The sequence below is a fragment of the Crocodylus porosus genome, unplaced genomic scaffold, assembly GCF_001723895.1.
Source record: "Crocodylus porosus isolate Cpor-Errol unplaced genomic scaffold, CroPor_comp1, whole genome shotgun sequence".
Taxonomy (NCBI): Eukaryota; Metazoa; Chordata; order Crocodylia; family Crocodylidae; genus Crocodylus; species Crocodylus porosus.
Genome location: NW_017728906.1, coordinates 45843274 through 45861579, shown reverse-complemented (window position 1 = coordinate 45861579; position 18306 = coordinate 45843274). Strand labels below are relative to the sequence as shown.

The 18306-nt window shown below is 44.4% G+C and overlaps 1 protein-coding gene across 4 annotated transcripts in view; it reads right to left on the bottom strand.

The window, feature by feature from the left end:
* The window catches only part of EFHC2 (EF-hand domain containing 2), an 89836-nt gene that overhangs the window by 28223 nt on the left and 43307 nt on the right, over positions 1-18306 (bottom strand). For all 4 annotated transcript variants that reach the window (XM_019529058.1, XM_019529059.1, XM_019529061.1 and 1 more), the window contains 4 exons: positions 16019-16184; positions 14396-14538; positions 6494-6690; positions 2906-3039 (listed from right to left, as the gene is read on the bottom strand). In XM_019529058.1, coding sequence (XP_019384603.1) covers positions 2906-3039; positions 6494-6690; positions 14396-14538; positions 16019-16184 — 640 coding nt within the window. The remainder of the gene's footprint in view (positions 1-2905; positions 3040-6493; positions 6691-14395; positions 14539-16018; positions 16185-18306) is intronic.

Sequence of the window (18306 nt, the reverse complement as noted above, 5' to 3'; positions counted from 1 at the left end):
CCCCACAGGGTGCAGCCCCCCCCGCAACATATGGACTGCCCCCCCAAAGCACCCTCATGCGTCCCTCCACAACAGCAGCAACCATCCAGGCATTCAAGGCCCTCCAGGCAAAGCCCCCCCATGGCACGGGGCAGTGCAGCTTGGCCCTGGCCACCTGGCACCGCCTGTGCCAAATCACATGGGCCCAGCCCAGCTCAGCACAGAGCTGTGTGCCTTCTGGCAGCTCTAGGCCGCTTGGGCTATCACCCAGGGCCCCATGCCACTTGCAGGGATTGCATGTTGTGCCAGGCTGAGTCCTGTATGCATGAACCCCGTGCACCGTTGGGCCAGGTCAGTTCCATGCACACAGGACCCAGCTGGGCATGACACGAAGTTCCTGTGAGCAGTGCAGGGCCCCAGTTATCAGCCCAACTGGGCCGGAGCTTCCCAAAGGCGCATGGCCCTGTGCTGACCTTCCCCAGGGCCTCTGCAATATAGGCACAGGCAGCACTGGGTGCCAGGTGCCTGTGGCCAAGCTACACTGCCCTGTGCTGCAGGGAGGGCTTTGCCAGGAGGGCCCTGGGCACCCCAATGGCTGCTGCTGCGGGGCGGGGAGAGGTCTGTGGGCTGTGCAGGGGGCAGGCAGGGGACCCACCCCTCCTGAGCAGCTCCCCACCTGCACCCACAGTCCCCTGCACCCCTATAGCCCCCTCCCCGCTTCAGTCCCCCTCCCCACAGTCCCTTACTTAACTTGGACGGCACTAGGACCCATGCAGCCTGCACTGCTCCAGGCTGCCCCACATGTGGAGGCAGCATGCTTCAGCACCGGGGCAAAGGGCAGCCATAGAAACGCTCTGCCCAGGTACTAGAGCATCTCTTAGGAGGATCCCATCTTCCAGTTGCCTCAGTGTTCCTGAACAGGGCTCAAGATAAGTCTCCTAATGGGTTCTTAGATGGGCATCAGAGGGACATCAGCCCACCAACAGTTGACACTGACTTGGTGTAGAGTCACTTGGATGGACTGGATGCGTTCAAGTCAGCAGGCCCCAGATGAGCTGCATCTGAGAGTACTGAAGGAATTGGCTGGTGTCATAGAAGAACCACTGGCACAGCTGTTTGAGTGCTCGTGGTGCTCAGGTCAGGTCCTGAAGGAGTGGGAAGGGGCCAGTGTGGTCCCTATTTTCAAGAAGGGGAGGAAGGAACATCTGAGTAACTATAGGCCAGTCAGTCTCACCTCCATCCTTGGAAAGGTCTTTGAAAAGATTATGAAGGATCATATCTGTGGGAGTCCAGCAGGGAAACCAGTATGAATTTGTAGGAGGCAGTTCATGCCTGACTAATCTTGTTTTGTTTTATGACAGGGTCACAAAATGCTTAGACACAGGAGTAGAGGTGGATGTCATTTTCTTGGACTTTAGCAAGGCCTTCGATACGGTATCTCTTAATTTATTTATGAGAATAGGATGAGGCTGTGACATAGATGTTTACACAGTCTAGTGTGTGGCAAATTGGCTTAGTGGTCGCAACCACAGAGTGGTAGTAGATGGGTTGGTATCGACCTGGAAGGATGTAGGTAGTGGGGTTCTGCAGGGTTCGGTCCTTGGACCTGTACTCTTCGATATCTTCATCAGCGACTTAGATGTGGGTGTGAAGTGTACTCTGTCCCAGTTTGCAGACAATACTAAATTGTGGAGTGAAGTGCACACTCTGGAGGGTAGGGAATGATTGGATGCAGACCTGGACAGGCTAGAAAAGTGGGCAGTACACAATAGCATGCAGTTCAACAAGAACAAATGCAGAGTGCTGCACCTAAGGTGCAAAAATATCCAGCACAGCTACTGGCTGGGAAGTGACCCTCTCAGCAGCACAGAAGCAGAAAGGGATCTCAGAGTCATAGTGGACTCCAAGATGAACATGAGTCATCAGTGTGACAAAATCATCAGCAAAGCTAACCGCACTTTATCATGCATCAGCAGATGCATGACAAATAGATGACAATGACAAATAGATCCAAGGAGGTGATACTTCCCCTCTATGCACCACTGAACAAACCGCAGTTGGAGTACTCTATCCAGTTTTAGGTGCCATACTTCAAGCAGGTTGTCGACAGACTCGAGAGGGTCCAGAGGAGGCCACTTGTATAGTTAGGGGCTTACAGGACAAGCCCTATGAGGAGAGGCTGAGGGACCTGGACCTCTTCAGCCTCTGCAAGAGAAGGCTGAGAGGTGATTTTGTGGCCATCTACAAATTCATTAGTGGGGTGCAGCAAGGAATTGGAGACGCCCTGTTCACCAGTACGTCTCTTGGGGTAACAAGGAACAATGGTGACCAACTGACAGAGAGCAGATTTAAGCTAGATATCAGGAAAAACTTCTTCACCGTAAGGGTGGCCAAAATTTGGAATGGACTTCCAAGGGAGGTGGTGCTGTCCCCTACCTTGGGGCTCTTTAAGAGAAGGCTGGATAGGCATCTGGCTGGGGTCATCTGACCCCAGCACTCTTTCCTGCCTGTGGCAGGGGTCGGACTCGATGATCTGTTGAAGTCTGTTCCAACCCTAGCATCTATGAATCTATGACTATACTTTCCAGTTGATGCAGTTTCAGCACTAGTCTTCTCTGCCTCCTCTACTAAAAGTCACACAGAGAAGCCATAGGTTCATTTGTACTGTCAGATCTATTTAAAACTCTTTTGCTCCTTCCTTCTAAGCCAGTAACATCCTTGTCTTTAAATTCCACTGGAAAACCTTCTGTGTATTTCATTTCACACAAAATCCTACAATTAGTGCAAACAAATGTCTATCATCCATTAGTAAATATGCAACAGTGAAAACCAAAAATTATTTAAGCTGATGTTGATATTGGTGCTCTGTTCATATCCTTGAAAAGGTCTTAAACAAAAACTAAAATGGAGAGTCTATTGTTCATACCTAAAAGAATCATATTCAATCATCTTGGTGTGTTCAGGGTCAGTGGCTGCAAAAATTTGCTTGATTTCTCTGGAACTGGGTTCTCCAATAGCTTTTAGTTTGTTTAGGATGATGTTGATGTTAGCCATAGAGAACTGAATAGGGAAAAGAAGAAAAAATGTATTACATAGAAAAAAGGCACTACTTAGTTAATGTACATATGGCACTGTGCAGATTCAGGATGCTATATAACTGCTAAGTATTACCATGGTATTATTTTCTCATTTCAAATACACACAGTATCTTCTTCATGACTCTGAGGGGAAAAAATTAAGTGCTGAGAAAATTTACTCTTCTTTTTTTTTAAATAAAAAATTACAGAAAGTAAATACAGGTAATCAGCTGGCATAGCCTTCAGAAGGCTTACATTTTCTCTACTTAAAAAAAATGTTGACAAGCTTTAAAAACAGGTAGTAATGTAAAAAGTTGTCAAAGGATATGAATGCAAATGCAATGGTGAGAAAAAAACATTGATTTAAAAAATAGCACGGTTGAGACTAATCGTAAAACTTTTCTGAAGGTCTATTTTTTCATCTCTATTCATCTCCAACTGAGCCACTAAGAAGAATAAGTATACATAATCCTAATATTCAGTATTCAAATAACATACATAAAACATCTGGCCATTAGTGGAAGACTAAATCTTATTCTCATAATTTCTTTCAAAATCTTAGCTGCAAAAATAATTCAATTCTTTTAAAACAATTAAAATTTGTTTTATAAGAAGAATTTTGTTGTCATTTCTTATTCACTTCCTGTGGATTCTGTGTTGGTAATACATAAATTTACTCAGCCTGAAAAACTAAGATCTTATTTATTTGCTTAGGAATTAATCAAATGCAAACAGCTTCAAAGAACATTTATAGTTCAATGGTGCACTGTATGTTTTGGAGCTTAATTTGCTTTTCATAATACTAGGAGTACACGCATCACAGAGGGGAAAAAGATGTAATGTATATAGCTTAACTTTCTTAATTGTAATATTCAGCCATTACAGCTTTTTACCTCAACAAACACCATGCAAACAAATAATCCTCCCTTCACTGAGGGCAAGTCTACGTGTGTAATTAATGTGCCTGAATTACCTACACAGAAAATTCAAGCTCATTAATGTGCTTCTGGGCACACATCTTCGCACGTGCTCCTGTCTAGAGCAAACTGCACCTGACAGAAGCAGCCTAATCCAGGGCTGCTCTTGCCCTACTCTGCCCCCCATCTCCCTGCAGCTGCCAGGGGGAGCTCCAGGCTTCCCTGGGGGCTGGCAGGGGGCATAGGGGCCAGTCTCAATCAAGAGGAGAGCTGTGCTGGCTGCAGGGGCAGCTGTCTCTCCACCATAGGGATCATCCTGTGGTGGGGAGACAGCTGCTCCAGCAGCCAGCACAACTCTGTCAGCCACATGGGGACCAGGACCCATCCCGACCCCCCACATAGCAGGGAGACAACTGCACCTGCAGCTGGCACAGCTACCCCAGCCATGTGGGGATCGGGACCCATCCCAATCCCCACATGGCGGATAGACAGCTGCACCTGCAGCTAGCACATCTCCCCCCACACTGGGGTTTAGCCAGGCAGCAGCAGGCCCCAAATTGCTCCCAGTCAGCATCTACATGCATGCTATGGTGCATTAGCTAATGCACCATTTATCTCGTACTTGTACATATTGGTACTAGCAAACAGTATATTAAACTAATTTAACGTGCAGTAAATCCTGAACATATGTAGACAGTAACACTTTACTGTGCATTAGATTAATTTAATGCACAGTAAAGCATCTTGTGTAGATGTGCCCTGAGTCAGACTGGGTTAGTATTCTTAAATTTACAAAGATGAGCAGAAGAGATCCTGATCACATCATATAAGAGAATAATGTCTGTGGCCCAGGGCACTGAAGACTGTATGTTCTACTTTTACCACAGCTGCATAACAGAATGACAATTTCCATCTTTTCTACCTGCAAGACTTTGTTAAGAGTTACCAGCATCTTGGATCTGGGCTCCCACATGGCAAAATCCTTATGCAGTTGTTTCTCCTGTTGCTTCCCATTCAGAAAATAGATAAATGGGGAACAGATTGAACCCAGGCTCTGATTTCCGCAGCCCCTCCCTGCCCCATAAAGACTTGGATAAAAGGTTGAAAGGTAATGCTGGTTCTTGTTAAAGGGCAATGAAGCATAGTCTTATTCCCCCTCTCCCCAACTCCAGTGAAAAATGGTAGTTCTCGAGAAAACACGACTCAGTGGACACATCCCACAAGGCTGCTACTTGTCCCTGGAGAACATCCATGCCATACTCATTCTTGCATATTGCCCCAGGTGGGGTAGGGGAGGCTGAGGCAGCAACTGTGCTGGCCCCAGCAGCCTTACATGGGATCCCGGGGGCCTTTGGGAGCTGCAGCCAAAGCTCCTGCATCAGGGAGCCTGGCTAGCAGCCAAAGTGTGGCTCCAGTGACCAGTCTCCAGTTTTGGGTGGTGCGCACTGTCACCACATGTACCACCCTTATTTTGGGCGTGGGTTTTTTTGACACCAGGATCGCCCATGCTGCAAACCCCCACACTGTAAATTAGCAGCATGGGGAATGCCTGTATGTGTGGCGTGTGCAGCATGTGCTGCTGCAGACAGGTTTGCGGCGCCGCACACCACATGTCCACACTCGTCTGGACGCACCCAGTGCAGGTATCTGAGGCACAGTTTCCTGGACCACCACTACAGGCAGTGAAAGTTAACACTGCCTGTAGTGGAGCCCTGCCTGTCTTTAATACTGCCTGCCCTTAATACTAAAGGGATAATTCAGACATAGCAAGAGACTCAAAGTCATACAGCAAGTCAGTGGCAGAGCCAGTATCAGAATTCGGAAGTTCCTGGATCCTAACTGCACAGATTCCTAGGACAGAGTTTAGAATAATAATAATCTGCATTTCAGAATGGTTTTTGAAAATAAATTTAGAGAAAAGGTCCCAAATGTGCATCCATAACTTTGTCACCATTTCAGCAAAACAGTTCTGCACTACATACACAAAAGAACAATGGCCATCCGTCTCCCCCACCCCCTTCTAAAGTTCTTTGTTACAGCTTGTTTTTATATCCTTCCCATTGAGTTACTGTTTCTGCCACTGACCTCACATAACAACAGCTGTGGGAAGATGCAGCCATAACAACTACTGTATACCTTTGTGGTTTTGATTAGCTTCAACCCCTTTATCTTCACTGTGTGCAAATTTAACTGGTGCAGTAAAGTATTTATCACCAGGCTTTCCCCCCACCCCCCATGCCCCTCACTAATTACTGTTTTTCTGTCTGAAAGAAATGTCAGCATCAGCAGAGTATAATGAAAAAGAATTAAAAGTAAGCTTGAATCCTCAGCTGCAAAGTGAATTTGGGATATTAGAAGGCAAATCGTTCAGAAATGTTACATGAAAGCTGTATTCTGATTAAATAATGACAGTTCAGTGTGTATGAAGCAACTGGATTGCAAACATGTTATATACTTAAGAAACAGAATTCACAGTCTTGAAAGGCAAAGTAAAGTAAAAAGAAAAAAAGCTTGGTTCACCTCATTTGCATGCTTCTCCATATAGTTGAAAGCATACTCATCAGCATTGACCAACAGAAAGTTGTGACCATGGAAACAAACTCTGGCTCCAACAAATAGATCCTGAGCTGTGTAGTACTCAGATGGCTCACTTTTAAAGAGCTCCTGCCCAGGCTTCTTAATGCGACCTCTTTCTAAGAACTTCCCACCTAATATCCCTGTGGGAACAGAACTGGAAATAATCAACTGTGCTTTGCTTGGAAAAAAGAGCTGTTTTGTTTTTAAATAATAGTCTTTGTCCTCGAGTTTCCTGTTTCATGGTGTACTCCATACTCCTGTTTTTAAAAGAACATCCTATATCAGGGGTCGGCAGCCTATGGTTCACAGGATGGATCCAGTCCACAGAACCACTGGATCTAGCCATGGACACGGGATTTTGGCAGCATTTGGTGGGAAAAGAGCAGGGGAGGGGAGGCTTCAGCCCACCCACCCACCTCTGATCTGGGATGGGACATTGCAGCCCATAGCCAGAACAGATTGCCTATCTCTGGTCTATACTACTGCCCAGACCAGTAAGTAAATTGTATAGATTCATGGAATCTATGAAAGACATGTCCTGTCCTCCTCCTCTCTCCTTTTTTGTTTTTAAAAAGGAACAAAACTTTTCTTCTTCTCATGGTCCCAACAATCCAGTCTTGGGAAGGACACCTTGACCCTTGAGAAGCAGAAGATGCATGCAATTATCTTGGAACTGTTAACATCAAAAATAAATAAATCCCAATGAAAACTTTCATCCATTATTACTTTTGTAAGCTGGATCATAAACAGCAATTATCTCTTCATGTATAATGATTTTAATCACAGGAATAGACATGACACATGGTGTGCATGGGTTCTGCAAGACTGATAAGGAAAGGATTTAATACCATAAAGCATATCCAAGAACCAAGCACAAGTGCAAGCAGAGTAGAATGTGTACCACTGCTTGTAAAGTTAAAGCAAATAGCATGTCAAAATTTAAAAGGAAGGTGTTGCCTTTCAATTGATTTAGTATGTTTCTGCCATATGCAGCAGATCTGCATCACATTTACCATGTTCTAGAAAACAGTTAGCCAAACGTTTTGTTTTGTTAAGATAGGTTGCTATGTTAAATGTGCACTACACCAACTCCAAAGTGCCTGGGGTTCATTTCCTGTTTATATTTGAACTTCCAAACCAAAGGCCAAAAAGCATACTTTTGTAACATTTAATGATGCCTTACATATTATGTAGTGATGTAAGTCCAATAAAAGGCTGATGGGCAGTGTAATAAAAGGCCATTTATAGTCAAAATTATAAGTGAACGTAAAACCCAAACTACTTATTAAACTGAAGTTTGGATCAGATGTCTTTCTTAATTGCTTTACTAACATCATAAAAGTGAAAGACAAAAATACATTAAGCTAATGGCCAGGGTCTAACTTAAAGTCACCATAGCATGAAAATTCAGTGTTAAAGATAGTCCCCCTGATTTCAGTGCATTCCTTTTCACCTCAGTGTTGCAGTACATATGGAACTTCAGATCCTACAGTTTGCATGATGGCTGCATTACTTGAACACAACTGGGTACTGCAAGTTGGAATTTCAATGTTGCTGTTAGGCGTTCCCTCACCTTTTGGATTTAAATGAAAAAAATATTTTCATAAAATCTGTCTAAGATTTGAATGTATAAAAGTAGTGTAAAGGAAAAAGGAGAGAGCACAATAAGGCACCCCACTAGGGGATGACCTGACAACAAGAGCTGCTGAGCTACGTCAATGGAAATCTACAAGCAGCCACCTCAAAACACAAAATAAAACACCAACAAAACACATTCCCATTGAGATTGGATCACTACTTGCAGGTGTTTGTACAGCTGCTTGCTTACTATTATGCAGGATGAAAAATGGGTTATGGTCTCCAGCATAGGGAACCAAAGCTCTACGTGTTGCCCGCTTTTCAAAAGTGCCTCACAATACACAAAATTTTACATTTTAAATACAATTTACAGTATTATTTATAACCTGAGGTACGTCTATCCTGTAACTGAGGAGAAAAAATAAGATATATATATATATATATATAAATATACATCTCTTATTTTTATAATCTCTTATATCCTATAGCTTTTCCTTCTTCATATCAAATTCTATTCTCCCTACTTCCTGTCCTTATGCTCCTCTAATTCCTGCACCTGTGTGCCCCCTCCTCTCCAACCTGCAGTCTCTACCACCCTTTCCTCTCATTCCTAGTCTTGGTTCTCTTGGCTAGTGCCCTTTCCTTGGCCTTACCACTTACATATCTCTTCACCTAAAACAAGAAGCTTCTTCAGTATTTCCTACTTTTCATGTATACCTATATTTCTTTAATTGAACATGTGCATCCTCTCTGCAAAACTCAAAAACTGACTTCCTTGTATTCTCTTGGGTTTCCAGCTGCTGCCCAAAGGCCTGCTTTCCCTTCATACCCTCAGTCTGCACCGAAGGCCTTGACTTCCTTCCATTTTCATTCCACATAAGCTCTTCTCAGTGTCTCATCTACTCTTCTATCTTTTCAATTATTGCCTTTGGAGTCTTGCACTTAGCTTCCACATGCCCAACTTAGAGTTCATAGATTTCTAGGGTCAGAAGGGATCTATTAGATCATTGAGTCCGACCCCCTGCTCTGGGCAGGAAAGAGCGTTAGGGTCAAGTAACCCCAGTCAGGTGCTTGTCTAATCTCCTTTTGAACACCTCCAAGGTAGGGGAAAGCACCACCTCCCGTGGAAGCCCATTCCATATTTTGGCAACCCTCACCTTAAAGAATTTTTAGAGTGCTCCTGCAATGGATACTCTACTGTTGGCACACCCTCCCCCTGCCTCCCCCCCAGTGCACTCTAGTTCTAGTTCTTTGGCCCAGAGTCTTTTGGGAACCATACCTGAACCCTCAGGGAGGATCCCCGCAAGCATGCATGTACAGTTTGTGGCACATCAGAGACATCTGAAGTGCTGCAAACTGCTCACAGTGCATGTGCATCCATGCACTGCTCCGTTGATTGCAGTGGGGCGGGGGGGGGTTTACACCAGGAGATCCCAGTAACAAAAAAAAAAATGGTGCGGTGCACATGGCAGAAGCGTGCACCACCAGAAACCAGAGCCTGGTTGGCCAGAGCCACACTCTGGCTACCGGCCAGGCTCCAAGTAGCTGGCTTGGCACCACTGCTGCCCTACGAGGCCTCCAGGACTCCAGGTAAGGCTGCTGGGGCCACCCCAGGTGCTGCTCCCAGCCTCCCCTACCTGGCCTGGTTTCCCTTGTGTAGCAGGGCACTGGGGGATGTGCCTCTCCTTCAAGAGAGCAAGCAGCCTGAAAGACTGCTTGAAGGTGGCAGAGGAGAGCTAATGAGAGACTCACCTAACCAGAAGGCTTGTCTCTCCCTAGCCACCATGCAGTGAGGAGCTCCTAGATGCAAGGGACCTGGATTATACTGAATGACTCTGCAGGTCTGGGAAGTGGGCTTTTACAGGCAAGTGGCCTTTGTTTATTTTAGGTCCCTTAGAGGGTTGAGGTGTCTGCCAGGAGGTTTGGTGTTACGCTGCTCATTTAGCCTTGAGCCCTGCATGGCTGGTTCAAGGCCTGTTTAGATGGCTAGTAATCCAGGAGCCCTCAGACTGAGAGTGGGGCCCAATAAGGAGTTCAGCAGTCTAGGAAAGGCTGAGACCTGGACCAGATGGTCCACGAGCCTTGAGTGGGCTAGACCAGACCAGGGAGTCAGACAGCCCGGAGGAGGAGCTGTGTGCAGGACCAGGGGGTCAGAGAGCCTGGAGGAAGGGATGCTTATGAGGCAAGCAGCCCAAAAGCTCAGAGGGAGACTATGAAGGGGACAAAGAGGTCTGAGGGCCCATAAGGGGCTGCATGTACAAATTGTTAACATCAAAGAAAGAGAGAACACCCATTAGGCTTGGCATGTGGTGTAGGGGAGGAAAACAGAGCCATGCAGTGAGCCCTTAAGGCTACGGATGCCTTGGAAGGGCATAGATACAGACGTAGCCCTTAACGCTACAGGGGCCTGGCAGGAGCACAAGTCAGGCAAGAGGGGCTGTAGAGCTTAAGAGTTGAATCCAGGCAACTGAGGATCCAAGAGGGACCCAGGTATATGACAAGTGGACTAAGGCTCACTCTAAGGCCTGTGCACAGCCTCCCTTATCTAATCTATAATAAGAATAAGGCATGGCAATCGAGCAATCACGAGAAGGCCATAAAAGAGACTGAGCTGGGTGGGGGTCACAGGGCCACCAGGGGCATCATGGCTGCACTTGTAGCTCAAACCTGCTATACCTTGCCATCTGGCAGAGTACATGCCAGAGTGCATGTGCAGGCACGTGCCCCAAGGTCAAATAGCAATGGTGCAAATATACATGTTGCTGCTATTTGTCCCACAGGAGGCATGCATGCCCCTTCATGTGCATGCTCATGGGGAAATACCCTCAGTGTCCTCAGGCACAAAGAGAGCTGCAACCCTAAACCCCTTTTATATCCTTCACCAGCACAGAAACCATATGTTATCAGACACCATTTACAGCAGGATAGGGGTGCAGGGTCATGGAATATACAGTACATTACAAAGGGTCAATAATTGTAAGGCAAGAGTATGGACAGGGGTTCAATTTGAGTGCCAAGAACTTCCAAAGCCCCCCTAAAATGTGGTGCTAATGGTGTCGTACCACCTCAAGGGCAAACTCTCCAGAGGCAATAGAAGGCTGCTACTTATATCCCCTCTCCCCAAAGTGAATCCAATTATTGACAGCTTGTACTCTCCTCTGCCAGGGAAGGGGGCAGGTTAGCAATGATCTACTAGCAGCTGCTGAAAAGCAGCCAATGCCCAGGTCAGCACCTCCTTCCCCCTCTCTCCTCGTGCACGCACACACACACACACATTGCAGAGGTCAAAGCAATGGCAAAAGAAAAGAGAGCTGCTCTCTTCATCTCTGCCAGCCCCAGGCATGCCACACACCCGCTGAACATTCCCTGGGAGGTCCAGGACTGCTTAAGCAGTTGCAGCAGCAAGATCTCTTCAGGGATGATTGACAGCTCACCACTGGGTGTACTGTCAAGGAACCAGCTGTTCTCCCAACTTCCCTACCCCTTGGAGGGAGATGGAAAGAGAATGGAGGACTGTGGGACACTGGAGGTCCTACGGACCCCCATGCTGCTATGTGAAACTACAGGTGTTGCACATGGCACTGCTCTCCACCAAAGCTGCTAGTTGAAACAGCTAACAGTTTGTGGTGCAATCACTGGGATTTTCCCACACCTATATGCTTACTTTTTGTGCTGGGAAAAGGCATATTTACTGGCACAGTTCTAATGCCTGTCCATGGCCTAAGTAACTTCTTCAAGGGCTTGCCCATACAGAGTGCACTGTCAGTGATTCACAAGCAGCAAATCTACCAGTTCACTGCCAGGACTGCCCTACCAATGAACCAAGTATCTGAGTTGCTGAAATAACTGGCTGTGCTGCATCCATACTGTGAATCTCTTCCACTTGCAACATAAGTCTCCCTCCTACAAATAAGAATATTCACAGATGACCAGGATATTTGCACTGATGCCAGACAAGTAGTATTTGTGCCAGAAGGTGCAGAAAATGTGGATGTGGACAGAGGATTGAACCAAATTTCTAAGATATCAAACCTGGTAGAAATGATAATTGGGTGCATCTACACAAGACATTTACTGTGCAGCTGACCAATTAGCTGCACAGTAAACATCTTGGCATCTACACATGCATTCCTATTAGACTGGAGTAAACTAATGTACTCCACAGCAAGATAGTACTGGTAAATAAGTACTATCCTGCTGCAGAGTAAAAAATTCAGCAGTAGCACATATGTAGATCCTGAAGGGGGCGGCTTGGGCAGAAGGGTGCTTCAATGCAGGGACTGCCTGCTGGCTAGCCCTGCACTGAAGTTCGCTCGTGCCCCAGCCAGACCCTCTGAAGCACGATGAGCCAGGGAGAGCAGCCCCGAGCTGACTTACCCCTGGACTTCTCTGTCAGCTGGGGCCATTCCACCCAGGTCTACTTTCTGTGCATGAATAAACCCCAAAACTTACTGTCCCAGAGTTAATTGCTCCCAGGTATCTGTTCAAACACAGCAATAAGTAGGTAGTTTATTTATGTATAGTAATAGCATGTGTAGACACACCCTGTATCAGAGTTTAAGTAGAGAAATCCTTTAGGTTCAAGTAACAGAACTGTCTTGCCTACAGCAGAGATACTGTAATCATTCCAGGCAAATCATTTCTAAGAACATAGAAATGAAACTGAAGGTCCATCAGGTCCTGAAGGCCATGTTCTCATGGATGAAACAGTTTGGGTTTTCCAACTCTGCCCCATATTGAGCAGAACTCTTGCAGTCAGAAGGATACCTCTACTTGAGAATGAAGCTTGACTTATCTGCAACCCTGTGGTTGCTTGAAAATTGTCTGGTGAAGTGGTCTATCACCATATGGTGTAATGCTAAAAGGTTGCTTTAAAAGTTTTTTTTTTTGGTTGATACCAAAATTCTTTTGATATATAGTTGCTTGACATACAGAAGTAGAACTTTTTCTTCTCTGCTTATTTCAGACATGGCTGCTGGACTGCCCATTAGCGTCATGAGTCGACTCGCCGATCTTTTCAGAAGCAAGTGCAAATCTGTACACATTTGATAAATGGCTCCAAGACATTATGTGGAATCTAGTTCAGTGAGTCCATATGGCTAGCATCTGATGATCATCCAAATGGACTCCCCAACCTAATGTCAGAGTCATTGATGATAAGGAGATGAGGAAGGCAATATTCTGCAGACTTTGGAAGTAGGGGAAGGGGTCTGTACACAGGCATCATTTGACATGAAAACCTTATGGTCCTCATGCAACCAGCCAGCCCTTTCACTTAGCTTCCCTGCATGGCTGCCTTCATGTTATTTCAGTGGCTGGGTCACTGAGAAAAGGCCTTGCTTCCCTTATTTCCCTGCAAGGGTAGGGACTCCCAATCTGGGTTGTCCCTCTTAAAAGGCCCTTCCCTTTTTCCCTTCATTCTTTGTAATGGGGACCAAAGAGGGTCTTGTTACCAGGTTCCTTTACCAAAGTAACCATGATAGGACCTGGACCATCTCAAAGCCATCTGGAGTAGAGGTAGATGACTCAGGACTATAGTTCTATCTAGAGATGAGAACAGAAGAACTGAATCAGGATGGTGCTTGACTTGACATATGTCCTCAGAGTCATAAACAATCTGTTGGCAGAGGGGAACATCAATCTGGTTATAAAGCTGCCTTGTAAGGTGGACAAGGGGGTCTAGGTGAAGATTGGGAAGCAGTCATTGGCCTCCTGATCATGACATGGTCCATCCTACAATGAATCCTGTAAAAGGGGGTATAAAGGGCTAAATGGTTTAGAGGGAAGATGTCAAGGAGTTAGTATTTCTTTCTGAGTTTCTCGGTCTAACATAATAACATTCAGATTTCCATTCCCTCTCAGAAATACATTGCCTGGCTCTCAAGGAATGTACCAGTGACACCTTTCTAGCACTGAAAGACTCTGAAGAAAAGGCTGAAGAGTCTTCTCTAAGAGGACGAGTTATAGTGCCAGGTGTGCTAGGAACAGCTTCAGATTGTGATCCTATCAGTACTGCTGATGTCCCCAGACTAGTGCCCGAGCAGCACTTAGTCTGAAGAAAGTGGATTCATCATTGCCAAGAGTGGAGAGACTAATATAAGAAAAAAAAATAGGTCTTTTGTCACCGTATAGAATTTTGGGACCAAACATGTCAGTGCTGAAATTGAATAGACAGAGTTAATCTAGGGGTAGACTGTGTTTAATAACCCCTCCCAATTTAAATCAGAACAGTGTTGGAACTGCTTCTAAAGAATTACTGTCTCTTACCTGTATTTTTCCGTGTGGTCTCAAACACTGAAAGTGTGTCATCACTCAGAAAATAAGAAATGATGAATTTCCGATCCTTGTCGATGGGATTATCAGTAATAAGTATTGCAACAAAGCGCAGCACATTACTTTCAAGGCCATTTCTAACAGGACGGAAGAAGAAGAATGGAATTAAGTACACATTGTGATGACACTTTTCATCACTTGGAATAGCATTCCCCTGACTGGTGAAATAAATTACCGTATTTCACAGTGTATAGGTTATGCACAGTGTATAAGTCAACACCATTTTTCTGATCCAAAAAGTTAGGAATTTTATAGATCCAGTGTATAAGTTGACCTAAGTTTTTGGATCAGAAATATGGGGTCGACTTATACTGGCCCCTGCATACCCTCATTGTGGGCCAGGCACCTGGGGGGTGGACACATGCTGCAGCACCACTTGTAGGGGAAACAAAGCCAGGCTTGGTGCTTGGCACAAGCAGCCCAGGCAGCACTGCTTGCAGGGGATGGGGCTGTACCAGCTGACTACTGAGCCCAGCCCCATCCCTGACCTGTGAGTGGTGCCAGGCTCAGTACTCAGCTGGTGTGTCCCCATCCCTTGTGACCAATGCTGTCTGGGCCATACCAGCCGAGCACCAAGCCTGGCCCCATCCGCTGAGTAGCACTACTGACTGCCAAGCCCAGCCACACCAGCCAAGCACTGAACCCAGAGCTACTTGCAAGGGACAGAGCTGGGCTCAAGTGACATCAGGTTCCCTTGTTTCCCCCCCCAAAAAATCATTTTCTCCTTAAATTAACGGAGTCATTCAAGCTCAGCCAGATAGAAGTGTCCAGGGGAGAACTAACTGCTTCTCTGCTACAGATCTGGACTGAATTTGAATTCCAGTTAAACTGCAACCAAGTTCAAAGTCTGTTTCCAGAAAATTACTGGAGGAGGGGACATGATTAGATGTATTAACTTTCAGACATAAAATGTGAACAAAAAACAACATGAAGATTCTATCCTTTAAGTCTGCCCAGATTATCATTCCAGTTGGTAATTTTTTAAGACAGCATAAGTAATTTTAAAGATGCAGATATTGCTGTCTAAAAAGATTTACAGTAGTAATATACAGAATTAGAATATTACTAAGTCATCTACTAATAGCATTTTCCTTTTCTGAAAACTACAGAGGGTGAGTGGACCTCAGAGTTCTGGTATGCAGCTTTGTTATTCACTTAGAACTTGTAAGTCATGGCACTGTCTACCATCTGCTCAGGCAACTCACAAGGGAAATGAAAGGTGCCAATGTTTAATAGTGCTATAGTACAAGTGTGCATGAAAATCAACAGACAAAGAAAGTAAATGCCAGGCAACTCAGGAGTTCTATTTCTGGAGCTTTTGGCTTTGTTTTTCTTTTTTTGGACTGAGGGCCTGATTAAATTCCCACTGAAGTCAATGGGGCAGGGGGCAGAGGAGCTACTTTCACAGAAGACATTAGTAGCCTATGTTACAAAACAGTCTGTTGCTAACACTTAGAAGCCAGGTGACCTTGGTAATTCCACTGATATCTTAAAATCCCTACCCTTCCACAATCAGAAATGAAAGAAGCTGACTGAAATGATTTCTCTCTAAAATACCTGTCCTTCTCCATGAATTTCTTGAAATCTTTCTGTGGAGGTTTGGGAAGTAGACCCAAGCAGGAACAAAGAGAATCCTCTTCAGACCCAAATCCAGTGTACGGTGGAAACTTCCTTTCTATTTTTGGAGGATGTGGAGCCTTGTATGGAATTGGGGTAAAATCCTCTAAAAAAAAACGACAGCAAGATTTTTTTCTGCTGTTTTTGTTGTTCAGATTATGCTATTCCATTAAAGATTTTGCATGTTTCTTGTTAACACGCATTCAGCAGAGCCCCTCTCATCTTCATACCTGCTCCGAGTAAAATCCAGGTTCCATTGAAGTCAATGGCAAAACTTCCATCATTACCTCAAAGGGGCTGGGATTTCATCCACAACATATAAAATTTGGTAGAAAAGCACACATCTCAAAAAGACAAATGGTACTTCAAAACAGATGGAGGAAAAAAACGTATTTTTAAAAACATGTTCAGTTTCTACCCATGGATAGTGTACCACTATTTCAAAATGTATTTGTAGACCTTTCCCTCTGCTTTTTGTTGATTTCCATGTATTGTATAAAAACTCAAAAAGTTTAAGTAAGCCTTCCTCAAATGCCAATAAAATTAATTCCTTATCCCAGCCATAGCGAGACTTTTTAAGTTTTAACATTAGTCCATCCTACACTCTCAAATACTGTCTTCAGTCAAGTCACGTTCATCAGCTTTACCCCATTAGCATGATCCCTTTTACAACATAAACACAATGAATAACTATCTGTCTTCAACATACCAGGAGTGTCGTAAGGTCCACCCTACTTTCTACAGCTAGTAACAATTCTGATGTGCTAATGCAGGAGTCAGGAACCTACAATCTGAGGGTGGGATCCAAGCTGCAGAGCCACTGGACTCAGTCTGTGAATGAGGAGCTTTGGTGGCAGGCACTTCTTCTATGCCATGGCCTGCCTGCTCACCTCTCACCTGAGCTGGGACATCCCAGCCTGTTCTAATGTACCACTCATTTTTCTGTGAGCCTGTGTTTTACATTATTAGTTTCCAAGCACCAGTGAGGTGTCCAGCCTAAAATTTAACACAGTTCTAAAGGAAGTTTAAAATAATGTAATAAGCATTACATTTTTATATGGAGCAATCCTAATATTAGTGTAATATAGTTTTGGTTACAGCACTGATAGAGGGTAAGGTTGAAGTTTAGGCTAGATCAAACTTTCTCTGAACTAGCTTGTCAATCTCCATGTTTCAAACATCTTAATAAAAGAAGATCATAGTAACTTACTCTCTTTTAAACTTAGATTTAATCAGAAACAAATTTGAGATTGAAAACTATGGAATGAATGAATTTAGACGTCAGAATTCTCTTAAGTACAAAGCCTAAACACAAGAAGCACCTTCTTCATCTTTCTTCAGCCAATTATTTCTACTGAGAACAAGATATTGTAGGCAAAGCTAATAACTTCTTTTGATTACTTCTTTTGAACCAGTCAGTGGGGGGTTTCTGGAATAAGGGGAACATTTTTTTTTTCCTCAGTAGTTATCCATTCCCTCTGTGATACAGCACATTTAGACAGTACTAGTTTGGAGAGCTCAAACCTCAAGTCCATACATAAAAGAAAGGCTTCTGCTTGGAAATTTTCAAAGCACTTGTCAGACCAAAAAGCCCCACTGCAACAGATTACTCTCCATTTATAAGTAATGATGTGGCAAAACAAGCCCTCGAAAGAAATTTTCATCATAGTATGAGACGAATTATGAGTGCAACTGTTGTTAAAATAAACTCTGTGTACCTAGGTCTGCACATATATAAAAAAGCAACTGGAGATAGGTTTGTGTTAGAATTAGAATTTGAAGGTGACTAGACATATAATTTTTAATTTAAAAAGAACTGTAGGCTTTATAAAATGTAGCTTTTTCTTAGTACTGATGTATATCAGTTGAGGGACCTTTAGAACAATTGGAACACTGATTAAGATCTTCTTGCATACCAACAGTGCCACCTAGTGCATACATACTAGATGAGACAAAGATAACTCTTCAATTTAGATTTACTTACTGAGGTTACCCAGCATTTGTATATTTCTTTAAATCAGCTTAACCTACAATCAACAGGTTACATGGTCACTCTGTGGCCTTCTCAACAGAACTTATAAGTCACAATGCCAATAAAATATCACAGCTGTCAGACTGAGGTTCCCACTTCTGACTTTCCATGACCTAGTTCATAAAAATCAGTGTAGAGATCATTCCCATGCAACTACAAGATTTTCTTGTGTGGTCTATAATTTAGGTGCTTGCAA